This window comes from Grus americana, chromosome 26 (genome assembly GCF_028858705.1).
Source record: "Grus americana isolate bGruAme1 chromosome 26, bGruAme1.mat, whole genome shotgun sequence".
Lineage (NCBI taxonomy): Eukaryota > Metazoa > Chordata > Aves > Gruiformes > Gruidae > Grus > Grus americana.
In genome coordinates, this window is record NC_072877.1 from 116,753 (window position 1) to 141,365 (window position 24,613).

The 24,613-nt window shown below is 65.4% G+C and overlaps 4 protein-coding genes across 4 annotated transcripts; 1 reads left to right on the forward strand and 3 right to left on the reverse strand.

The window, feature by feature from the left end:
- Nucleotides 1-478: 478 nt before the first annotated feature.
- Nucleotides 479-9,356, forward strand: CNNM4 (cyclin and CBS domain divalent metal cation transport mediator 4). Its single transcript, XM_054804587.1, has 7 exons — nt 479-1,918; nt 4,840-4,983; nt 5,067-5,204; nt 5,747-5,916; nt 6,067-6,166; nt 7,598-7,779; nt 7,878-9,356. Exons 1-7 carry the CDS (start codon nt 493-495, stop codon nt 8,085-8,087), a joined length of 2,370 nt encoding a protein of 789 aa, XP_054660562.1. The 5' UTR covers nt 479-492; the 3' UTR covers nt 8,088-9,356.
- A 1,408-nt stretch (nt 9,357-10,764) lies between these two features.
- ANKRD39 (ankyrin repeat domain 39) lies at nt 10,765-12,083 on the reverse strand. Its single transcript, XM_054804588.1, has 4 exons — nt 11,744-12,083; nt 11,514-11,617; nt 11,218-11,421; nt 10,765-11,132 (listed from the first exon to the last, which is right to left on the reverse strand). Exons 1-4 carry the CDS (start codon nt 11,934-11,936, stop codon nt 10,995-10,997), a joined length of 639 nt encoding a protein of 212 aa, XP_054660563.1. The 5' UTR covers nt 11,937-12,083; the 3' UTR covers nt 10,765-10,994.
- A 575-nt stretch (nt 12,084-12,658) lies between these two features.
- Nucleotides 12,659-19,921, reverse strand: SEMA4C (semaphorin 4C). The gene is made up of 15 exons (XM_054804586.1): nt 19,817-19,921; nt 18,060-18,203; nt 16,883-17,031; nt 16,734-16,796; nt 16,537-16,635; nt 16,223-16,319; nt 16,016-16,132; nt 15,772-15,923; nt 15,495-15,670; nt 15,270-15,414; nt 14,966-15,188; nt 14,753-14,868; nt 14,500-14,657; nt 14,338-14,408; nt 12,659-14,234 (listed from the first exon to the last, which is right to left on the reverse strand). The coding sequence occupies exons 2-15, from the start codon at nt 18,172-18,174 to the stop codon at nt 13,408-13,410; spliced, it is 2,508 nt and encodes an 835-aa protein (XP_054660561.1). The 5' UTR covers nt 18,175-18,203; nt 19,817-19,921; the 3' UTR covers nt 12,659-13,407.
- A 559-nt stretch (nt 19,922-20,480) lies between these two features.
- On the reverse strand, nt 20,481-24,472 carry FAM178B (family with sequence similarity 178 member B). The gene is made up of 14 exons (XM_054804353.1): nt 24,193-24,472; nt 23,440-23,825; nt 23,287-23,348; nt 22,867-23,208; nt 22,662-22,767; nt 22,518-22,587; nt 22,301-22,421; nt 22,137-22,224; nt 21,758-21,934; nt 21,567-21,664; nt 21,074-21,164; nt 20,883-20,978; nt 20,708-20,785; nt 20,481-20,621 (listed from the first exon to the last, which is right to left on the reverse strand). The coding sequence occupies exons 1-14, from the start codon at nt 24,470-24,472 to the stop codon at nt 20,481-20,483; spliced, it is 2,136 nt and encodes a 711-aa protein (XP_054660328.1).
- Between the last annotated feature and the right edge of the window lie 141 nt (nt 24,473-24,613).

Consider the following 24,613-nt stretch of genomic DNA (forward strand, 5'->3'; position numbering starts at 1 on the left):
TCCGGTTCCCTTAAAGGGTCCGCGCTGGGATCAGCACTACTGCTCCCCCGGCCTGAGTCCTGCTCCCCCAGGTCCTAGTGCCTCTCTCCCAGGTCCTAATGGCCCGCCAGGTCCTACTGCCCCCCTCCTGATTCTGCCTCCCGTCCCCAAGGTCCTAGTGTCTCCTGGCCCCCCATGCATCCGCCCTCCCCAGTGGACACCCCCCACCTAACAGACACCCCCATCCAAGTGACACCCCCATGCACCCCTCACTACGCTCCGAGTACACTCCCCCTCCTCGCAGCCCCACCCCCGTGTCCCTTTCGGGTGACACCACCCTTTCACCTCCACACCGCTTGCGGGCCTCACCCTTTCAGGCCCACTCTGCCATCGCCCCCTTAAGGCGCGCGAGCCGCCAGAGGGCGGAGGGGTGTGGCGTGTGACGTACTCTAACCCTCTCTGCTGGGGGCGGGAGGCGTGGCGCGGCGTGTGACGCGGCCGCGAGACACTAACATGGCGCCGGGCGGCGGGCGGCGGCGCGGCGGCGAGGGGGGCCCCGGCGGGGTCGGAGGGGGCGGTGGGGGGACCCCCTCGTCTCCTCCGTTGCTGCCGCCGCTGTTGCTGTTGCTGGCGCTGCCCGGTGGGGCAGTACCATCGGGGGACAGCGTAATCCTGGGGATGCGGCTGGAAGAGAGCACGAAGCCAGCGGCGGGGGCTCCGGCCCGCGGGCCCATCCGTGTCACGGAGGGTAGCGAGGTGTTGCTTCGTCTCTACGGGCTGGGATTGGGTCCTCGTACTGGCGAACGGGTGGCTTTCGCCGAACTACGACCCGCCGCTAACTCTTCGGTTCCCAATGGCACCTGCCCCGAGCGCTCCCAGGACCTGCTGGTGCAGCCCGGCCCGGCTGAGGCCCGCAACACCTCAGCCCTGCTGCGGGTCCGGGTCCAGCCCCTACGCAAGGACGAGCAGGCCAAAACCTATGTTCTCTGCACCCAGCGCCGACCCGGTCAACCTTGGTTACCTCATCAAGGCCCCGACGGACGTATTGTGGTGTTGGAGGAGAAAAAATCGTTGTTGCCCCTTTGGTTGCAGGTGATTCTCATTGCTGGGCTGCTGGTGCTGTCGGGGATGTTCAGCGGGCTCAACCTGGGCCTCATGGCACTGGATCCCATGGAGCTGCGCATTGTGCAGAACTGCGGCACCGATAAGGAGAAGCGTTACGCTCGTAAGATTGAACCCATCCGCCGTAAGGGGAACTATTTGCTCTGCTCCCTGCTGCTGGGTAACGTGCTGGTTAACACCACCCTCACCATTCTTCTCGATGACCTCATCGGTTCCGGCATCGGAGCCGTGGTTGCTTCCACCATCGGCATCGTCATCTTTGGGGAGATTGTGCCCCAGGCGCTCTGCTCCCGCCACGGCCTGGCCGTGGGCGCCAACACCATCATGGTCACCAAATTCTTCATGCTGGTGACGTTTCCCCTCTCCTACCCTATCAGCAAGCTCCTCGATTGCATCCTGGGCCAGGAAATCGGCACCGTCTACAACCGGGAGAAGCTGGTGGAGATGTTGAAGGTGACGGAACCCTACAATGACCTGGTGAGGGAGGAGCTCAACATGATCCAGGGAGCCCTGGAGCTTCGCACCAAAACAGTGGAGGACGTGATGACCCCGCTGCAGAATTGCTTCATGATCAACAGCGACGCCATCCTGGACTTCAACACCATGTCGGAGATCATGGAGAGCGGCTACACCCGCATCCCTGTCTATGAGGACGAGCGTTCCAACATCATGGACATTCTTTACGTCAAGGACCTGGCTTTCGTTGATCCGGATGACTGTACCCCCCTCAAAACCATCACTAAATTCTACAACCACCCCGTCCACGTCGTCTTCCATGACACCAAGCTGGATGCCATGCTGGAGGAGTTCAAAAAGGGTGAGGGGGTCAGGGTGGTGCCACTTCTTCCCCTTGGAGGAGGCCAGTGGATGCCGGGGAGTTTTACTCTGGGGAGTTTTGCCCTCTGCGGCTGCCCGCTGTCCCCACGGTTTGGGCACTCACGATCTGGAGGGGACCGGGCTGTGGTGCTGGGGATGGGCAGCGCGGCACCGAACCAGAGCAGCTGCCTGTCCCCGGATTTCCGGGGTTTGGCGTGTAACGGCACTGCGCCCGCACCGGGGAGGGAGAAGCCTCTGTTTTATTGGCGGCGGAGCAACCGGTGCTCAGTGCCAGCCTTGAGAAACACTTTGGGAGTGTTTATTTGCTCCTCGTTTTTAATTACCGGCCCCGGAGGCCCTTGAATAACTGCTGGAAAATTGCTCGGCTCCCTGTTTTGGGCTTGGCTCCCTCCTCTGGGCCCGGCGAGTGCTGCTGGGTGCCGGCCCCCATCCCTGCGCTGCTTCCTGGTCACGACATCAGGGCACCTAAACCTGAGAGGAGGGCTGGGAGGAGGAGGAGCAGCAGCAGCAGGTCCCGGGCTCGCCGGAGACTGATCCCACCGGGAGCAGGAAAGGCTGCGTTAGCTGCAAGGCAGGATTTGACCTGCCCGGGGTCCCTGCTCAGGGCTTTGCCAGACCAGGCCGGGGACCCTCCTGCTCTCCCCAGCTTCTCGCAGCTCCTGCTGGCGCGGAACTGGGCCGGGATGAAATAAAGAGCCCAGCTATGGAGCAGCTGTGCCGGGTGATGCCAGGCCAACCCCCAGCTGTGCATGACCCCGCTCTCTCCTCTGGCTCCTGTTACGCTGGCCCGGCAGAGCGTTGGGCGCATCACGAGAGCCAGGCGGTTTGCTGTAGTCAGGGACGTTTTGGAGGGGAATCGTGCCAAGATCTAGGAGATTTAATAATTCCTCCTGCAGCAAGAGCTCGGCTTGAGCTTAGGCGGGGGTTTGGGAGCTGGTAGGTCCAAGCCTGGCTGATCTTTGAGGGCTGATAGGAGACAGCAGCTCTGCTCCTGCCTCCCTTTGCCACCGTGCTTCCCTGGCACCCAAAAATATCGGCACGGGAACAATGCCCCTCGGTCAAGGCTCGGCATCGTTTGTGGTTGTGGCAATGATGGCGGGACCTCATCGTCTTGGAGCTGCCCTGATTAGTGAAAAACCTTCTTGGCAAATTCTTTTCCTCCAGTTCATCTCGTGTCGGTTCGGGAACCGCCATAGGAGTGTGCTGCCATCCCGCTCCACCCCGTTTCCAAAAAGCAGCCATATAGAAGCGGAGCCCTCTTTCTTCCGGAGCTGGAGTTATCCCGGCTGCTGGCACCAGCTTTCCCTCCGATGAATCCTTATTAAAGGATTTAAAGCATGCTCGTTCCAATTACAAAGCTGCCCATGTCCTGCATTGTTATTTTTGCATCGCTGCCTCTCTGGGTCAGGTGCGGGTAATTTGTGGAGCCGCTGCCTGGGCTATTTTTGGGGTCCCTCTCTGAACCCTGTTCTGGTACTCAGCGCCTCTTCCCGACATTCTCCTTTTCTCTGCGCACACCCCACGTGAAGCTTTGAGCGGGGAACGACCTTGCAGGGAGCTCCCGGTCTCCCTGCCGAGATCAGGGTGCTGCTTTCCCTCCTCGTGCGGGGACCGTCATGGCAAAATGGGTCCCAGGGTGGTGTGTGGGGGGGTCTGTCTCACTCCTCTGGTGATGCTGCGGCAGCCGGCCCCTTGCCCTTTGCTCTGGCGGTTTGGGCTCCCCGTGGCGTGTTTGCTTTGCCACCAGCCGCTCCCCGTTGAGCTTGGCCTTGGCTGCTCGTCCTGGAGAGGAACCTCTGCCTGACTCACTGGGGTTTTCACCTCTCCCCGCCTCACACACAGTCAGCAAAGGAGCCACCGCGCCTCACCAAGGGGGTTAGATGGGGTGGGTAAGGGGTTTTCACGGCCCAAGCAACAATTTTACGTAATGCCTTTTTGCCTGACCCACGTGAGTTTGGCTGAAGAAGGAGAAAAAGGGGAGCTGTGCAGTGCCCATCCCTAAAATTAGCTTTTTCCTGAGCGATGAGGGATCTGCGCCCACCAGCTTTAAATAGCGGATAGTGTTGGGGAGGGCAGATCGGTGCTGGAGCCGGAGCGGGACAGCGAGCAGGACACCTTTCCTCTGGCCTGGGGCGAGCATGGTGCTTGAGGAGGCAGAAGTGAGGTCAGGGAGGGAACATTCCCTTCCTCCATGCCTCAGTTTCCCCAGGCTAAGGATACCGGTCCCGTGGATGCGCTGCGGTTTTCCACGCAGCCACTCGGCTCGTCTCCCCAGAGCAGAGGTGGATGTTCCTCCTCTGAGGAATTTTTCCTGGTGGCTCAGCATGATTTTGGGATGAAGCAGGAGAAACATCTCTGTCCTGCCTGCTTGTGGCCAGGGCCAGCCAGGCAGCAGCTGCCTGCCCTTGGCTCTCTTCCCCCGGATGTTTTGGCTCCAGGATCAGGCGGCCGCTGCGGCACCAGGTGTCCGGAGCATTTCCTCCAGGATGGGACAGCCCTGCGTCAGCTTGGCAGAGCCGCCGAGGAAATTCAGAGAGGTCAGGGCTACTGGCAGAAACCCGATTTGTGGCTGCGTCGTTCCCCCTGCCCTCCGTGCCGGGGTCTCCTCGGCCCCATGGGCGCTCACCCAGCACCACCGGGACCGTGCCGTGCGCCAGTGACATGGCCAAGCCCACACCCCACCAGTGTGGCACCGAAGGTGCCTTGAGTCTCTGTCACTGACTTAATTACTGTCATTACACTGGGGATTAGTGCCCAACCCAAGGGCTCATTTAGATTTTAATTGTTTTATTGTCTCCTGTCCAGGAGGGTGGTGAGGAGGGAAGAGCTGGTCCCGGTGACATCCCTGGGTGCTGGGACGAGACCCGGGGGTGATCACCTCATCCGTGTGTCTGTCCGCAGGGAAGTCTCACCTGGCCATCGTGCAGAAGGTGAATAACGAGGGCGAGGGAGATCCCTTCTACGAGGTGCTGGGGCTGGTGACGCTGGAGGACGTCATCGAGGAGATCATCAAATCGGAGATCCTGGATGAGTCAGATACATACAGTAGGTTTTGGGCTTGGCCGCTCTCCCTGCTTCGTTGCGTGCCGGGGTCCCTCCAGCCCCCCCTGACACCCTGCTCCCCACAGCCGACAACCGCAGCAAGAAGCGGGTGGGCAACCAGAAGAACAAGCGGGACTTCTCGGCCTTCAAGGACCCTGTCAACGAGCTGAAGGTGAAGGTCTCCCCACAGCTGCTGCTGGCCGCTCACCGCTTCCTCTCCACGGGTGAGGGTTTTTTTTTTTGGGAGGGGGGGAAGCTACCTGCGGCTCCAGGTACCCCTTGGCTCAGTCTGGCTGCAGAGTGCCGGCTCCGACGGCTCACCCAACTCAGCTGGGCTCGGTGTGCTGCTGTGTCCCTGGCAGCTGCCTGGGTTCCACTTCTGTCCCCGCCCCGCTGAGGAAGAGTCACTCCAACCATCTTGTTCAGAAATTACGGGGGACACTTGTGTCTTGTCCCGCTCTCCTCCCCTCTGCCCCCCCTGAAATGAGAAGGGACAGGGCCCAGGGATGCCAGCCCTGCCTCTGGCGCTCGGCAGGTCCCTGTCCCTCCAGGATGGTCCCTGTTCCCCGGCTGGCACGTGTGTCCCCGAGGCTGGGGCTGGCCTTGCTGGGGACCTGGGGCTGGTGTTGGGGACAGACCCGTGTCGATGGGGCCCAGCCAGATGCAGGCGCCGCCCCAAGGGACAGGGGGACACGCACCTTCATCTGGAGGGACGGGAGAGGGACAAGGACTGCGGCTCTGACCCCCCTTCCCTTCTCACTCTCAGAGGTGACACTCTTCACCCCCAACTTCATCTCAGAGAAGATCCTGCTGCGGCTCCTCAAATACTCTGATGTCATCCAGGAGCTGAAGTTTGACGAGGAGAACAAGAAATCCCCGCGTCACTTCCTCTACTGCAAGAACAAGGCAGCCGACTATTTCATCCTCATCCTGCAGGTACCCAGGCACGGGGTGGCATTGCCAGCCATGGGCATGGGGTCCCTTGGGCGATGCATCACTCCAGGAGGGCTGCGTTGGGAGGGGTCTAATCCAGCCCAGCACCGCAGGATGTGGCCTATGGAGTCCAACGCTGTTTCTCCCTTGCAGGGCAAGGTGGAGGTGGAGGCCGGCAAGGAATGCATGAAGTTTGAAGCGGGAGCTTTCTCCTATTATGGGGTGATGGCCCTCAGCCCCTCTCCTGTATCCGGTAAGCACCCCCCGAGTGCCTGGGTGCCAGCGTGGGCAGAGCCATCCTGCCCTGTTTTAGAGCTCCTGGTGGGAATAGGAGATGCTGGAGGCTCTGAGCCTCTGCCAGTGCCCCCTGAGCTGTGCTGGGAGGGGGGGCTGCATGGCCAGCGGTTCACCTGGCACTTGTCCTCAGGGACCTGCACCCAGAGCGTATCTGGCAGCGGGTGGAGGGTCTGAGCCCAAGCTAGAGGCTGAAAACCCCCCCACCCTGATTTCGGGCTGCCCTCCTGTCGCTGCCAGGCTCTGCCAGCAGCCGGACACTGACTCTCACAGTTTGGTTTGGCGTCGTGGGGTCACTGGCGCCTGTCCACGGGCACCACAAGGGGCAGAGGTACCCGCAGCTGCCCTTTCCTTTTCCCGGAGGCTTCTCTTGATCTTGTCCTCTGCATGTGTGTGTTGTCCGTCTCTCTGCCCTAGCCCTCCCAGCCCAGCCCTGGCGCCCATCCACAAGGCGAGGGTCATTGTTTGCCAGGTTGACAGGTAAACGGCGCGGCTGCATGGCGTGCCAAACCCCACCGTGACTGCATTAACCCACCGTATTGGGTGTCCCCATCACCCCATTAATGCAGCACCGGGTATTTTGTCCCCTACGCTGGGCCAGCTACTTGCCATCTCTTCCCAGGAGGCCATCCTGGTTGCTTCCCTGCGTCGCTGGCTTTCTTGCCCTGCGACTGAGTGCCTCCAGGCAGTTCCTGCTGCGGTGCGGGCTGTGTTAGGGTCCTGCATGTCCCATAACTGCCCCGATTTCTGCCGGTTGCCTTTGCCGTGGCTATGGCAGAGGAGCAGGGGGACGGCACCAGCTGGGCAGCCCAGTGTGGTGGTTGTCACCACACTGGCTGGCTGGTGAGGAGGTGCCGCTCTCCCTGCTGCTGCATGTGGTTCCTGTGTCACCCCAGCTTTCCGAGCACGTCACCAGGCCCTCCTTGTCCCCGTAACCCCCCACCTTGTCCCTAACCCCACCGGTTTGGGGAGTCACAGTGTCCTTGGGCTGGGACTGTCCCCTGGGCAGTGCCTGGCCCTGGAGCAGGGGACCCTGAGTGGCTCCAGACTCCCTGGCCATGGTTGGTGGCTGTTTGGCAGGCGACAGGCAGGGATCAAACCCGGCGCTGCCCGGCAGAGCTCGGGGACGGCAGCGCTCAGCAATGGGGGGCACAGGGGTGCGCTGGTCCCATCGCTCCCTGTCACCACTGGGCTCTGCGTCCCCAGAGCCTGTGGGTCAGGACTCTCCCTGCACAGCACGTGGCAGAGACAGGGCCGGCATCACCGGGGGGCTCAGCACCCTGTAACCGGCAGGCAGGGAGTTGTCAGGCCTCACCCCAGCACGGCATAGGACCCTCCTCAGGGTAGGGGGTCTGCGGCATGGCTAACCCCATCCCTCCCGTCCTCACAGAGATCCGCTCCCCGTCCCATGTCAGCAGCCTGAACCGCTCGGCCTCCCTCAGCTGCCACGAACGCTCCGACTCTGTCTCCTCCCCCATCAGTGGCAGCAACAACCAGCTCAACGCCAGCACTGGCACCCAGTACGTGGCCGACTTCAGCGTCCGCGCTCTCACCGACCTCCAGTTCGTCAAGGTGAGGCGAGTGCCCGCCGGCATGGGGATAGGGATGCCACTGGTGTGGTCCGGCACTGCCCCTCACTCCCCTTTTTTTTTATTTTCTCCCCGGCACAGATCACACGGCAGGAATACCAGAACGGTCTGATGGCCTCTCGCATGGACAGTTGTCCCCAGTCCCCCGACAGCAACACCCCTAAACTGGACGCCAGTTTACCAGAGAAACCGGAACCCTCCGCCACCGCCGACGAGACCACCAGTCTCCTGAACGAGAGGAACTGCCTGAGCCGCCGGAGCAACCACAGCCCCCTGGAAAACTCCATCTGACCCTGGCCCCGCCGGCACGCGTCAGGAAGGACCTCGCGTGCCCATTCTAGGGACCCTTTCCCCGGTAGGAAACGCTCTGCGTCTCCTCGGTGACGCTGCGCCGGGTACCGCGGTCACTGGAGAAGCCTGGTTGAGCTAGAGGAGGCGACAGTGGCGCGGCGAGAAACGGAGCCGGGATTTGCTGCTGCTTTCCAGACTGGCTTATTTTTAATTAATTTAAAACGGATGGCGGTGGAGACAGCACAACTCTCCGCCGGCCGCCCTGCCGATGGCGCTCGTTCAGCTCAGGGAGCTTCAGGTCTCATGCACCGCTGCGGGGAGGGGGGGGGGCTCTGCCTTGCCCCCTGGGACAGGCATCCCGGCCCCTCTCCGGTGTTTCTGGGGTGTGACAGTTGACGGGGACGCTTGGGGTGCAGCATGACGGCGGCGTGTTGTCCTTCTCCCGGTGAACTGGGGCGATGCCGTGACCCTTCTCCGTTGCCTGTTCCCCTTTCCCGCTGGCCCGGGCTACCAGGGGATGTGGCGGTGGAGAGCTCGGTGGCAGGCCTGAGGCCGAGGGGAAGGGCTCAGCGTCTCCGGTGCAAAGCCGGGTACCGCCATGGCTGAGACCCTCCGCCATCCCAGGAGACTCCCCCCTCCCTGGTCCCTCCTCCTGTGCTGAGGACAGCGGCGACGGGCCCCCCTGGCGGTTTCGGTGCCTTCCCTGTTGCCGTGGGGTGTCTCAGGGTACCTGTGCCGGGGGGACCGGGATCGGTGAGATGGGGGTGTGGCGGTGCAGGATCCGGTTTTCAGGGCGGCACAAAGCTAGTGACCAAAGTTGTACAGGCAGGAAGGGGCCAGCACCGTGTGTGTCCCCTGCCTCAGCACCGGGGGACACCCAAATCTTGGGGGACAGGTGACCTCCTCAGGGCAGGATGTGGGACCCCCAGTTCCCGGAGCCTCGTGCCCGGTGGGGGTGGAGGGAGATCAATCCCCTGCCCCGCCTAAAAAAGCACAAGTTCCCTGGATGAACTCTGTAAGTTATTGGGAGAAGGTTAATTATTTTTGTTAATCACATCTCGACGATCAGGTCCTAGGTCCTTCCGCGGGGAGATACTAGAAATAATAATAATAATAATTAATAATAATAATAATAATAATAATAAACCAAGACAAAAAAAGCCCCTTTTTTATTAAATCTTCTTCTATGCAACACCCACCCCCCCACCCCCCCGGGAATTTGTATTTATTTTTTGCATCAGATTTGATTTGTATATTTGGGGGAGGCCGGGCCTGGGGGGCATGGGGGGGGGGGGCCGGGCCTCCCCCCCCCCATCCCGGTTGTGACACCCCCCCCCCCCCTCCTCCCACCGCCCCCTGCGGTTGTGAAACCGACTGTGGAATTTTATTTGATGGGGTTTGGGGTTGGGGAGGGGGTTGCCAGTTGGGTAATAAAAATCTATATCTGTACGTCGGTCTCCTCCGTGCTTCGGGGTGGGGTGGGGCGAGCCGCGGAGGGCGTGTCTCGGTTACCGGGGGGGGGGGGCTCCCGGGGCAGCCGCCGCTGTGGGACGCGGCCCCTTTAAATCCTTCCCCGGTGGTATTTACAGCGGGGCGGCGAGGCACCGCCCCCGGAAGGGATAAAGGGCGACGATTGGCTGCACTGCCTGAGGTGGGGCGGCCGGCGATTGGCCGCGAGGAGGAACGACAGGGGGCGGAGGCGGAGCGACAGGGGGCGAAGCGGCCGCCGATTGGCTCCCCGGGAGGAAGGTGGGCGGGGCGCTGCGCTGGGCCTGTGCGGCGGGTACTACCCCGGGCACTCCCCGGGGTTGGCGGTACCGGTCGCCGTTCGCCTCCCCCCGGACAGGACCTATCGGTGGCCTCGGGGCTGCCGGGCGCCGCCCGTCACCATGGCAGGTCCCTTAGCTTCGCCCCGGAGCACTACCTGTACCGCCGCCACCATCCCCTCAAGCCGCTTCGCCCTCATCCTGCAGGTAACTGCACGGGGTGCGCGGGGGCCGGGCCGTGACCGATCACCCTGTGTGTGTCTCGGTGCCCTCGAGGCCTCCGGGACTCCGAATCCATCCGAGTCGCCCAACAGCATCGAGCCAAATATCATCCCCAGCAGCTGGACCGTGCTCCTGAGGCACCGGAACACTGCACCAGGTAGGGAGCTGGCATGGTGGCAGGACGAGGATGGCAGTCCCAGTAACCATCCACAACTGGGAACCGTGCTCTGGGCACGGCTGGTGGGGCCGTCTCCATCTCTGGTTCTTCTCGGCAGCAAGCAGCCAAGGCCAGGTGGCGGCATGGCACAGCACGGCATGGCAGCCACCGGGGCACCCGATTTGGCTCCCTCCTCCCCATCGTGTCTTGCCCTCTCACACATTGTCTCGACGTGTTTCCGCAGCTCGGAGGCTGACCGCTGGCCGGCATGGGTGCCACGAGCTCCACAGTTGCCATTTCCTCTGCCACAGGCGACACCAAACCATCCCACGGGGATTTGGAGAGCCAGGGCTGCAGCCCTTCTGTCTCCTCGGTGCTCCCGGCTTCTCACCGGGCTGGGAGCCAGTGGCTGCGGTGCGAGCCGAGGGCTGGGAGCGTGGTTCTGGCTCCCTTGTCACGGCACACTCCTTGCAGGGTGTTTCCTCGTTTAACAAAACACTATTTGCCCTGTTTTTAGTGGGGTTTTTAGGAAATAAAAGCCATTGGAGGGGTTGGCAGCCAAAAAATGGTGCTGTGCCCCCCACTGCTGCCAGGCCCCCACTGAGGGGTGACCCCCAGCCCACACCGGCACCTGGCACAGGGGACAGAGAGGCAGAGACGGTGTTCAGTGCCAGGGGCTTTTATCCGTCGGAGACAGGGTCCAGTGGCACGGGTGTCCCACGGCACGGTGGCTCTGGCTCTCCTGCCCCCGCCATGTCCTCCTCAGGTATCCAGCAGGTCCTGCACCTCCGGGTCCGCCACGTCGCAGGGCCGCCGGCCCTTGGCATCACGGATGCTGGCCAACACCGGGCTGTGCTGCAGTAGCAGTTTGCAGAGCTCCCGATGTCCTTGCTCAGCTGCCTGCGGGTGACACATCCATCATCCCCAGTACGGGCAACACCAGTGCTGCCACACAGGGGGTGAACATCCTAGTTCTGCCACCCACCTTGTGCAGGCTGGTGCAGCCATCGTTGTCGTCGGCAGCCGGGTCGGCGCCATGGGCCAGCAGCAGCTGTGCGACGGCGAGGTGGCCGCAGTAGCTGGCACGGTGCAGGGGGGTGGCACCACCAGGCGTGCGGGCATCGCAGTGGGCGCCCCACTGCAGCAGCAGCTGGCAGACCCCCAGGTGCCCGTTGCGGCTGGCATAGTGCTGAGGGGAGGACACGCAGGCAGGGGTGTGGGCAGGGGGGTCTGCCTGTCCCCCGCCCCCCCAGCCCCCCCGTACCCACGCCCCCCCCATACCAGCGCCGTGTACCCTGCCAGGTCGGGCTGGCTGGGCTTCCCCCGGCGCTCCAGCAGCTGCAGCACCCGCGGTTCGTCGCCGTCCCGCGCCGCCGACCAGATCCCTGCGGGCAGCGGGGGGGTCGCGTCAGGCAGGCACGGACCCCCGGCCCTGCCCGTACCCCAAACCCTGCCCAGTGCATCCCCGTGGTCATGGACCCCAACCCCACGCCCCGGTTCCCCCCCCTGACCCCGCTCGAAGTCCATCTCGGGCAGGCTCTGGTGCACGCTGGGCACCGCCACCCGCGACGGGCAGCAGGCACCGGGCGGCGAACGGCTGCCCGTCGCCATCGCCCGGGCCGGGAGGGGCCGAAAGGAGCCGAGGGAAACCGGGAAGGGCCGAACGGCGCCGAAAGGCGCCACTCCCCGAGCTCCAGGGTGCATGCGCGCTCTGCCCGCCCCCCCGCCCGCAGGGTCCCGCCGCCGCCAGGGGGCGCCCCCACTCCCCAGTGCTGAGCGCTGCCTGTGGGCCCCAGCGGGAGGGGCAGGGCTCACCCCCCAGCTATGGGGCACCCAGGGCTCAAGCCCCTCAGCTATGGGGGACACCCAGGTCTCAGCTCCCTATCCAGCTATGGGGCACCCAGGCCTCATCCACCCCCAGCTATTGGGGACCCACGGCTCACCCCCCCCACCCAGCTATGGGGGACCCAGGCCTCGTCCTCCCCAAGCTATTGGGGGTCCCAGGGCTTCCCCCCACCCCCCCGCACGGGGGGCTCATCCCACCCCTCCGAGCCGCGCTTCCCACGCCCCGGGCAGCCCCTGGCCCCGCTCCCAGGCCCCACCACCGGGACCCCGGGTGCCGCTTCCGCCTGGCTTCCCGGCAGGGCCTCCCCATGGACACGCCTCCCTGTGCCCCACACTGACCCCCAGCATCCGGGGGGGGGGGGGGGATACACGGGCATGGGGCCAGGCCTCAGCAGCCTCGGGGGGGGGGGGGCGGGCCCCCCTACCCTGGGAACAGCGCCGCGATGCCCTTTTATAGCCCAGAGCGCGGCCTTTTTCCATGAGCTCAGCGGCCGGGGGGGGCCCACCACCCTCCCCAGCCAGCACCGGACACGGCCCCACATGGGCTTTGCTTTTACTAAATATAATTTTTTTTTTTTTTGCTCCTTTTTATTATTAATATAAAAATACGTATTTACAGGAAATAAATATATTTTGGTAACAAATAAATTACACTGGGGAGGGGTTATACAAAAGGGACCCAGGAGGGCAGCGTGCGGGGGGGGGGAGGGCAGGCGGGAGGGGGTATTTACAGCCAGGGCCAAGGGGTTACGAAGTCCTCCCCAGGGCTGGGGGGGGAGTCCGGGGGGGGGGGGGGGGGCGGGGTGTGCGTGTGAGGGAGCTGTTAGAAAAATTCTCAGGAAGAAAAACCCGATTGGTTCTTAAATTGTCCCAAATAAACATCCTGCAGCTGCTGCCCAGGATGGGCCATGGTGCCTGGGGGGGCTCGGTGGTCCCCAATACCAGTGGCGGTCCCCAAGGTCGGTCCCTTGCCTGGGACACGGTACCGAAGGCGGACGTGGTGACCAAGAGCAGCTCCGGTGTCCAAGATGGATACCAGTGCCCCGGCCCCAAGGTGGGTGCCAGGGTAGCAGTCCCCAAGACGGGTACCAGTGCCAGGGTGGCAGTCCCGACCCCAAAGCGGGTGCCGGTGCGGCAGTCGTCCCCAAGATGGGCACCGGCATCCCTGCAATGGTCGCTGGCGCTCACACGGCAGCCCCAAGTTGGGTGCTGGTGCCGAGGCGGTGGTCCCCACAGTGGGTGCCAGCACTGGGGTCCCCGCGGCGGGTGCCAGGCCAGGCCCTGAGGTAGGTACGGCTGCTCGGCAGCGGGGGAGCCGCCTGCCGGCAGCTCAGACCGATGACTCCTCGGGGTTGGAGTCAGGTAGGGGCTGGCGTTGCTGCAGCTTGCGCCGCAGCTCCTCGGCCAAATCGGCGCAGGGCGGCCGCTCTTCGGCACCCAGTGCCAGGCGGATGTAGCCATTGGAGGAGGAACCACGCAGGGGACCCAGGTGGATGCGGGTGGGTGAGTGGAGGGGCTGCCCGGGAATGGCATTGGGCGGCGAAGTGGCACCGGGAGGGCCACCATTACGGCGGGTGGCATGACCCGGCACAATTTTGAGTGAGCCGTCCGAGTAGTAGTAGCTGGCCGGGTCCCAGAGCTTCTCGTCAGAGTCAGAGGCAGCGCTGGGCACGAAGCGGGGACTAGGGGGCTCCTTGGGCAGCTCGATGGGGTACACCAGGGTGCTCTCGATGGCTTTGGTGCCTTTGCCCAACTCCTCCCGCAACCGTCGCCAAAGTGAGAGCACCACCAGCACCAGCACCAGGCACAGGGCGCCCAGGCACACCGCCACCACCCACACCAGCCCCAGGCTCTCCAGCGGTGCCCGCGTCTCCAGCGGCATGCCGGGACCGGCCAACACCGCCACCCGGTACACCTCGCCGCCCAGCCGGGCACCCTGTTCCTCCGAGAAGCAGCGGTACGTGCCGCTGTGCTGCGCCCCGGCTCCTGGCACCACCAGAGCCCGCAGACGGGTGTCGTGTAGCACCAGTGCCTGCTCGGCTGCCAGCGCCCGGCCCTCGAAGGTCCACACTGCCTGGGCCAGGTTGGAGCCCAAACGGCACGTCAGCACCAGGTCAGTGCCTGCCACCACCGTCACGTTTTTGGGGGTGATAGGCCCTGCGGGAGAGCGGCCGAGTCAGCAGAGGAGGCAGAAGGGGGGAGGGGTTCAGTGAACTCCCCCTTTCCCGGCTCCATGTGGCACTTTGGGGGGGGGTCTCACCTTGCTTGGCCACCTGCGGCAGGGTGCAGGCATGGGTGTCGGAGCTCAGCATGTCCTGGACCAGGTGGGACCTGCGGGAGGACACAGCAGAGGTGATGGGGGGCAACTTGTATTGGGGTGTCATGTGTGTCCCCCCCTGCTGCTCCGGGGAAGCCCCCGTACCCATTGAGGCCCTCGGTGTGGATGCAGAGGCTGGCGTTGCGGCTCCAGGCACAGTAGGGATCCCGGGCAAGGACGCAGTCCGTGCACGACTGGTAGCGGCCGCAGTCGGCCAGGGGCAACTGGGCCACTTGGAAACGGGAACCGGCAAAGAGCAGCTTCTGCAAGGGCAGGGAGAATGGGTGAGCTGATATGGTGAGGTGATACCATGAGGTGACAACCTGGGTGCCAGCCCCTTCCCCATGGCACCACTCACCTTCCGGCCAGCCAGAACCAGACTCTCCACGGGCTGCGCCGGCTCAAAAACCTGCAGCTCCTCTACCAGATGGACGCGAGTGCCCAGGTTCAGCGCCTTGTGCACCCAGCCGTCACCTGTGGGTCATGGCGGGTTGTGAGAGATGTCCCCATGCCAGGAGGCCTCTGTGGTCCCCTCCCCGGCTTTCCCCCCCACCTCAAACCCCAGAGGTACCTGTGCCGATGAAAAGCACCTCGTAGATGGTGCCATCCAGCCCGGGCACCCGGTCTACCACCAGTTGGGTGAAGTTGGCGTCTTTTTTGAGGAGAAGCGGGCGCCCGTGGTGCGGCAAGATGGGCTCATCCATCAGCGGGTGCTTCTTGGCGAAGTTGAGGGTGTTGTCGGGCAGCTCGAGGGAACTGGCGAAACCATTCTGGCGGTGCCAGTCGGTGATGCACTGGGGACAGAAGGCACCATCAGGCCCACGGTTGGATCCCGCACCCTCTTCTCCCATCTTACCCCTGGTACCAGCACTCACTGCGCCGGGACGGGGACTCGGCACCTCATCCGAGTACCGGCCCCACTTCTGCGCCTGCTCCCGGTATTCCTTGTAGGGCCCCTCAAATGCCTTCTTCACCTCCAGGATGTGGTACTGGCAAATAGCTGAAACATCCACGTCCCCCCTGCAAGGGACAGGGCAGGTTTTTAGGAGAAACCACCGGTCATGGGGAACCCCGGTGCTGCCACATCCCCACGCACTCACCAGCGGGCCTGGAAGACCCCAAAAAAGGCGGTGTCCTGCCAATCAGCCCCCGGCAGGGTGAAGACTGCCTGGAGGCGGTTGAAGTGGAGCTGCTGCTCGGGCGCCGAGCACACCAGGCGAGCCTTCAGGAAGGTTGTCCACTTCTTCTGCAGTGTGCGGGCACCACCGACATCCCCCTGGGAAGCCAGCCAGCATCAAGAGAATGCCACCGTGCTCACTGCTGGAGCGAAGCCGTGCCGGGACGGCATCTCCGGCACGGATTGTCCCCTCCCTGTACCTTGCAGACGCGTGCCACACGTGCCACCACCTGCTCGGCGTAGCAGTCGTACTCCACCGCCCGCTCACTGAAGAAGAAGTAAACCTTGTCGTCATCCCCCGTGCTGCTGGCTGCGCTCTCCTGCACGTAAGCTGAAGCCACGAAGTGGGGTTCTGCGGAGGAGGGAGCAGAAAGGGAACGGTAATGCCATGCCGGGGTGGGAGGTGCACACGCAGTCCCCCTCACCGCATCCCCCCGACCCTACCGTTCAGCCAGGAGGTGAGATACTCCGTCTTCATGGAGTAGTGGGGGCCCAGGTTGCGGAGGATGACAGGCTCCGTGCCCAGGAAGTTGTTGAAGGTGGCCGAGTACAGCTCCCCGTCTGCGAGGCAAGGGTTTAGCGAGGGGAGGCAACGGGGGGGGCGCAGCGGGCACCCCCAGACCGCAGCAGGTGCCCGGTGGTGCCACCTACCCACGATGAGGCCGGTGTGTCCCTTGGTGGGGTCATACGGACACTTCCCCTTGCCGTCCTCAAAAGCCACTTGGTCCAGGGTGAAGCTGGAGAGTTCCTGCGGGGCAAAGGGGTGGGTGGGGGCACGGGGACACCCCCCGGATGATGCTCCTGGGGACAGGGACACCCCTGGACCACCCTCCTGGGGACAGGGACACCCCTGGATGATGCTCCTGCGGACAGGGAGGGGCTGCCCTGGACCTCATCCCTGGGGGCAGGGGGGCGCCAGGGGCTGGCAGGTTTTGGGGAGGGGCCCCCCTGGGGGCCACACTCACGATGTAGGTGCACTTGGGCTGGAAGGCATAGGTGCCGCAGGCGTAGAGGTGGGAGCTGTTGTAGCTCTGCAGGAAGCGCACGTAGTTGAAGCAGTCGGTCTGGGGGAGGAAACAGCTGGTTAAGGGGGTGGCGGTGAGAGGGGGGCACACTGCGGTGCCCCGTAACGCCCCCCGCCATGGCACCTGTGCCCCCCCACCTGGTTGTTTTTGCCCTTCTGGATGCACTCAGCTTTCTTGTCCACAGGGGCTTCCCAGGAGATCTGGGAACAGAAAAAGGATCAGTGGGCTGGAAACGCACACCCACCCCCTCAAAAAAAAATTCCCCCCTCCCCTCCCAGGACCTCACCGCCGCCTTGAGCTCCACGGTGCCGGTGGCCAGGGCAAAGACAGCCTCGCGGGCACCCACGTAGAGCAACGCCTCGGCCTTGTCCAGCGTCAGCGTCAGGTAGTGCGAGATCCCCCCTTGCGAGAAGCGCTTGGCCGCATCCTTCAGCTCTGCGGGGTTTGAGGAGGGGGGACACACATGGGGACATCAGAGCAAGGCCACCACCAGCCCCACAGCTGTCCCCTCCCCAGATGGGCACCACTGGCACCCCCAGGGCACCTGCAGTCCCCCCCCCCCGGCCCTCACCATCATTACTGGAAGCCCCCCGGCCCCGGTGCCACACAAAAGGCTCTTTGTCACCAGAACAAGCGCTGGTGGAGCCCGGCGAACACAGTGGCCTTTGGCGAGACCCCGCGTCCCCCCCGCCGCGTCCCCCCGCCCGCCCCCAGGCCCTGCAAAAAGGCCCTATTGATGGGGGAGGCACCAGGGCCCCCAGGCAGGGACAGGGATGCAGGGCTGGCACGGCACAGGGACGTGGGGCGCTGGCACGGCAATTGGATGGGGGTCTCGAGCGTGGGGACGGCACAGGGACAAGGGGACATGGCATGGGGACGCTGGCACGGCACAGGGACAGGGGACGTGGGGCACTGCCACCGCACAGGTAGAGGGGAATGGGACAAAGGGGTGGGGACACAGGGTATGGCAAAGGGACAGGGACGCCGGTGCTGGCATGGCGCAGGGATGGCACAGCACAGGGCACAGATGGGGACACAGGGTGCTGGCACAGGACAGGGACAGAGGGACAGAGGGTGCTGGCACAGCAAAAGGATGGCGTCTCAGGGTGCTGGCATGGCAGAGGGATGGGGACAGGGGACACGGCACAGCGGTGGGGACAAGGGGCAATGGCAGGGCACGGGGACGCAGGACAGTGTCCCTGCCCATTTCCCCTCTGCTCTTGCAGACCCCCAGTTTTGGGGCCACTGACCCGGGAGGGTCCCCGCAGTGCTGACAAGCTTGGGGCGGGGGGGGGACAGAAGCTGCCCGAGGTGGAGACGCCACCGGGGTGTCACCTCGGTGTCAGCAAGGGATGGGATTGATGCGCCCACCCTGCTGTGCTTCAGTTTCCGCAAGCTGCTCCCCTCTCCCTGGACACCCCCGGGGGGGGGACACACGGTACTGGGGGACACATGGTACTCACCCGCATAGGGAACAGTTTTTCGGGGCACGGCGCTCCACGAGGACCCCGGGGTGGTGGCAGCAGTGGCGGCGAGGGCCAACAGCAAGACGAGGGCCAGCAGCCGGCGGGGGACCATGGTGCCGGGGAGGCGGGGGTGGACACGGCCTGGTGGGGTGGGGGGGAACAGACACGCCCGGCCCCCGTTGGGGTTACGGGGCATCGACACCAGTGGAGACGGCGTCACGCGGGCGGCGCAGGGACAAGGCGGGCATTGAGGGCCGCACATCACGAGGCCGGGGTCACCCCACGCAGTGGGGTGGGGGGTTGACATGTGGGTCCCCGACTTGCTGTCTCCCCCTGCCGTGGTCCCTCCTCCGGCCGTGACGAGTCACCAGGGGGGCCACGGAGGAGGAAACGGGCCCTTCTGCTTCCCACCCCACCCAGGCGGCCCCACCTCACTCACGTCCTGCCCCAGGACCCCCCCCCCCCCCCGGCCCTGCCCGGTGTCCCGGGGGGGGGGGTGCCCCCTGCTGTGTCACCCCCTTCCCAGGCTGGGCAGGATGCGGCTGGGCGAGCTGGCGGCTGGGAATTGTTCTGCCCTGCCCGGCGGGAAGCAGGAAGCCGGGAGGGGGAGTCCGGGGGGGGGCCCACACCGGCTGGGGAAGGATTTCCGGGAGGGTGGGGGGCCAGGAATGGGCCCCCCGTGGGTGTGGGAATGGGGGACGCCCCAGCTGAGCTGCCTGCGGTGGGTGGGGGGGCTGCAGGCAGGGGGCTGCCGGTGCCACAGGCATGGCCAGGGTCCCACAAGCACCGCCTAGGTGCCATGGTCATGGCCAGGGTGCCATAGGCATGACTGGGGTGCCACGGGCACTGTCGGGGTGCCACGGGCAAAGCTGGGATGCTACAAGCATGGCCGGAGTGCCATGGGCACAGCTGGGGTGCCATGGGCATGGCGAGGGTGCCACGGTCATGGCGGGAGTGCCATGGGCACAGTCAGGGTGCCATGAGCACAGCCAGTGTGCCATGGTCATGGCCAGAGGGCCATGGGCATGACCAGGGTGTCATGGGCACAGCCAGGGTGCCATGGGCTTGGCTGGGGTGTCACGGTCATGGCCAGGGTGCTATGGTCACGGCCAGGGTGCTGTGGGTACGGCCGGGGTGCCAAAAGCAGGGATAGGGTGTGCCAGGCACCACCAGGCTGCCATGGGCATGGCCGGGGTGCTGCAGGCAGGACGGGGTCCCTGGGGTCCCCAGTTTTGGTACTGGACACCTGGGGGTCCCACGGGGCACCCGGGTGCCGCGGCCCCACAGTGGTGCCATCCCGGGTGGGGTCCCCACGACGGTGCCATCCTGGGGTGCCACGACCCACGGCAGTGCCATCCCCGGGGGAATGGGGGGCCCACGGCGACGCACAGCCCCACGGGACGATCCACCTGGCATCCAAGGGTGGGGGCACCTCCCCGGCGCACCCCGCTGCCCCGCGCGCGGGGGCCGCCACCGGCGACAACGGCTGCCTGTACCGACGTGGGGGGGGCTGTGCACCGACGGATCGGGGCGCGGGGGGTCCCCGTTACCGGAGGGAGGTCCGTCCCCCACAGCAACGGGGGTGGGGAGGGGCGATGCCGCCGGGGGTGCCGGTCCCCATCCCCGGTACCGGGAGGAACAAAGCACCTCCCCCTCCTCCCCCCGCCCCCGCGGCTCCGCCACAACAATACCGGGGGGGGGCGGCGGGGGGCCGTGCCGGGTCCGGCGGGGGCGGGGGGGGGGGCCGCACTCACCTCGGGGCGCGGCGGCGGCGGCGTGGGGCGGGCGGCCCGGCCGGGGCGGCGGGAGGCAGCGGCGGCGGCGGGTCGGGGCGGCGGTGGGTGCGCGCCGCGCGGCTCCGCTCGGCCCCGCCCTAGCCCTGACGTCATGGCTGCCCCGCGGGAGGGGGCTCCGGTCGGGTCGGGTCGGGTCGGGTCGGATCGGATCGGATCGGATCGGATCGGATCGGCTTAACGCGGCTCTGCTCGGCCTGGGGCCGTTTCGGCTCAGCCCAGCTCAGCTGGCCTGGCTGGGCTCAACTAGACTCAGCTCAGCCCGGTTCGGTTCACTTTAGCCTGGCTTAGCTCAGCCTAGTTTGACTTGGCCCAGTTCAGCTCAAGCAGGCTTGGGTCAGCCCGGTTCAGCTCACATCAACCCGATTTGGCCCAGCGCAATTCAGTGCAGCTTGGCCAGGCTCAGCTCAATTCAGCCTGGCCTAACCCCATTCGCCCCGGCCTGGGCTCAGCCTAGCAGAGGGCAGAAACCCCCGACACCCTTTTGGGGTGCCAGTGGCCACCCACGCTGGGCACGCCAACAGACCCACAGGTGCAGGAGGAGCCAGGGGTGTTTATTGGGTAAAGGGGTGCCAGGGGCACCCCAGGACAGTGGGTGGGGACAGGGACCCCCTCCCCCCCAGCCCTAGGCCAGCATCTCCTGCCATTTGACGTAGAGGAGGGTGGCCAGGCCCTTGAGCTGGGTGCGGAAGAGGAGCCGGGTGCCCTCGCGCAGCCCCCTCCCGAAGTGCCGGTCCAGCTGGGCGCAGAGCTGCTGCAGATGGCCCTGAGGGGACAGCCGGGGGGTCAGGGACATGGCCGGACCTCCCCCCCGGGTCTCCCCAGGTCCCCTTCCCAGGGCCCAGTGCTCACCCGGTGCTCAGCCGAGGGCTGCTCAGTGCCCACCACGTTGCTCGCGAGGAGGAGGAGGCTGTAGCTCAGGTAGCAAGTCTGCAGGTGGGAACGGGCAGGGGGGGTCACCAAAAGGGGTGCAGGCACGTTATGGGGTGCCCTACAGCACCCATTTCCCGGCAAGGGGAGCACCCACCTCCCAGTCAGCGTCCTTCAGCTCCTTCCCGGTGAGCACCAGGCGTCGTAGGGTGTCTGGCTGTGCCAGCACCAGCAGCCGGCCCAGCGCCTGCAGCTGCAGAGAGAGCGGGTGTCAGGGTACCCGCACCCTGTGCTGAATCTCACGGTGGGTGCCGGAGCCCTGGTGTGGTCCCACCTCAGTGCACCCACCTCTGCGTGCACCCCAGCGGGTGGCACGGTGCCCAGTGGCTCCCTCAGCAGCGAGGCCATGGCATGAAGGCTCAGGCGCCGACGAAGCTCCCTGGGGAGAGGAGGGAGAGTGTGAGGGAGGGTCCGTCGCATGCCCCCACACACGTCCCCGCCTCTGTGCCCATCACTGCCATCCCCTGGTGCAGAGATGGGACATCCCCACACTGCCAGCGTGGCCACAGTGCCCTCCAGACACCCATGGCGAGGGGCGGTGGTGCTGGCAGCTGGATCCTGCCCGCTTTGTGCCTGCGCAACCGGCTGGAATAAAGGAATTAGAGGCAGATGCATCCCAGCCTGCTCGGCTTTGGCCCGGTGCTGCAGGGCCGTGCCAGCTCCCGCCAGGCTCACCGTCACCAGTCCACAGGGAACGGGTGACATGGGATGCCTGGCAAGCCATCGCTGCCAGCTCTGCCCAGCATCCCACCCGACCGTGGTGCTGTGGGCCAGGCTGTACCTGCCCCTGCTCGTGAGATCCGGCAGCAGCTGCACCAGGGCAACCAGGTTGTGGTGGTGCCCAGAAAGCTGGCAGAGGGACAGGCAGAGAGCAGGCAGCTGGGGAGAGAGGGAAGGCGTTGAGGTGCGGGCAGAGCCCTCGGGGTGTGGAGGGAGGGCATTGGGGTGAGGGGATCCCACTGCCCTGGGTACCTGCTCCCACCAGTCCCGGATGCCCTCCAGCAGGCAGTGGAGGAGGTGCTGTAGTTCGGGCAGAGGCTGGCAGCGCAGTGCCCGGTCGAGGCCGAGGAAGGAGAGGAGGGTGACAAGTGACAGGCGGGCGCCGTCGGTGTAGCGGCACGGCTGGATGACCACGCACAGTGCCAGAAACTGGAGGGGGAAGGTGGTGTGTCACCGAAGTCACCGAAACCCACTGCAGTGATGTTCCCGCCAGGGCAGGGACAGGCTGGCATGGCCAGTGGCAGCCCCAACCGGCACCCCTCCAGGAGCTGGCATCAGCGTCGCCTGCTTAATTAGCAGGGCAGAGATAACGAAGGCGTAACATCCCCAGCGCGAGCAGCAGGGCTCCCACCTTGCAGATGTCACCGAGCTGCGTGACCAGGGCCAGCATGCTGGTGGCATCAGGGCTTGCCTGTCTCGGGGGGCAGGATGGATCCGGGCTCCTGGAAGGAGAATGGGTCAGTGGGGGGCTGGCAGGGTGGGCAGCACCCTCCTGCCCGCTGCGCCGGGGCTAACCTCTCGCCTGTGGGGCACAGCTCGGGGGGCAGCAGGCGCCGGCGGCACAGGGGGCTCAAGTCAGCGCCAAGACGGGCGAAAGCCTGGGTGATCTCCTGCACTGTGGGGCACCAGGGCTCGCCTGTGGGCGAGGGGACAGTGAGAGCAGGCAGAGGCTGTGCCGGTGGGTTTTGGGGGGCACCGCAGTGAGGCAACCCCATGCCTGCCCTGTGCTCACCGCCGGTGCTCAGCCAGATCTCCCACAGCGCCTGGGAAGCGTTGGTCGTGTCCGGGCAGAGGGTCATTAGCTACCAAAACAAAGAGGGGGTGACCGGGGTGGCATTGCAGGAGAACAGGGCACCCTCCTGCAACGGTGGCTTACCTGGAAGAGCCAGCGCAGGACGGGCAGCGGGCAGGTTGGCAGGCAGCGGTAGAGCAGGCTGAGGCCCCCATCACGGACAAAAGCCGCCTGGCAGGCAGGCGAGTCACTGGGGCAGAGACAGGGGGGTGAGCAGGACTCTGCCCGCATCCCCTTCATCCCCCTTGTCACCCCGATACGTCCTGCCCACCCTGTGCCCGGCGCTCACCAGAGGAAGAACCTCTCCGAGGTGCTCTGAGGCTCCAGCCCGTGGGTGTCCAGGGTGGGTGCTGGCGCCGGGCGGGCACAGAAGATGTTTTCCCCGGGGTGGACAGCGGGGATGAATTTGGGTTTCACGGTGAAGCGGGCAAGGAAATCCCTACGGGCAGGAGGGCAGCGTCGGGCAGGGAGTGGGCACCGTGTGGAGCCTCCTAACCCCAGGCATGGCTGGCAGGGGTACCTCTGCTCCTTGGCCAGCTGGGCGTCCTCATCCGGGGACTCACAGGGACTGGCGTCGTCCACGTGCACCCACGCCACGCCGGCATGCAACATGCCCGCCTGGCTCTGTTCCCTGGCACGGGGGCAGTCAGGGCAGGGAGAGGGCACCCCGGGATGCTCAGCACACCCCCCATGCCCAGATCAGCCTTACCTCTTCTCCCGGACTAGTGAATCCAGGCTGTTGGCAAGCGGATCCAGCTGTGGGCACGCAACCTGGGCAACAGAGCAAGGTCCCAGTGTGTGCTGGGACTTCCCCAGGGACCCCCCTCAATGCCCGGGGACCCACTCTCAGGCAGGGACCTACCTGCTGGTGGTCTGCAGGGCTCGGGGGCTCGTCCCCTGCCAGCAGCATGTCCTTCAGCGGGATCAGGTCATCGTCCTCACTGTCTGCGGGGGACACCCGTCCCCTCGCAGTGCCTGGCGGGTGCCCCCCAAAGCTCCTGCCTGCCTGCTGTGGCACCATCCCGGCTACAGCGTGCTGCCCACGGTTGGCTTCACCCCCCAGGGACCCCGCAGCCACCTCTGGCAGTGCTGAGACGTGCCCGGAACTGTTCGGTGCCGCCCGGCACGGTGGGGACCCCCGCCTGGCAACATCCTGCTGGTTGGCACAGGGCTGAGCGGTGCCAGGAAGCTGCCGCCCTCTGCTCACACGTTTCCTGGTGCCAAGAGACTCCTTGGGGTGCCGGGGGGCTGTGGGGACAGCACAGGGGTCACCACAGAACCCTTTGGGACGTGGGGAGGGCTGCGGGGACAACGTGGGTGTGACCAGTGGCACCATCGGGGCACAGGGAGGGCTGTGGGGACACTGTGGGGGTCACCAGGGGGTTCCCTGGGGCATGGGGAAGACTGTGCAGACAATATGGCGTGACTGGGGACCCCCTTGAGGCACAGGGAGGGCCATGGGGACAACGTGGGGGTGACCAGGATCCTCCTTGAGGGACAGGGAAGGGCCGCAGGGACAATGTTGGGGTGACAGGGGCCGCCTTAGGACACTGTGGGGCCAATGGGAGAGTCACGGTTCCCCTCACACCCGTCCCCAGGCCAGGGCCATGCTCACCTTGTGCTCCACCGGTGCCCCATGGGCGGTGGGAAGCCCGGGTAGGGCTGTTGGCGGGTGGGGAGACAGGGGGCCAGGGCTCCAACAGGCCGGGGGGTGGCGGGGCGACGGGGCGGCCCACCCGGAGGCGCTTGAGGGCACGGAGCTGCTGGTAGCGCTGCAGGCCAGCCTGGAAGCCATAGCTGAAGAGCCCCGAGCGGGGCACGCGGGCGGAGGAGAGGGGGATCTGGTACCAGCGCAGCCCCTCAGGGTGCGGCGCCATGGCAGGGCCCGGCGCCATGGCAGGGCCCAGCCTGGGCCTCTCAAGGGAGAGCCCGAAATGGAGGCCAGGGCCCTGCCATGGGGATGAGGGCGGGGCTGTGAGAAAAAGGCGGGGCTCACGCTGGGACGAACCAATAGGAGACGGACGGGCTGGGAAGTG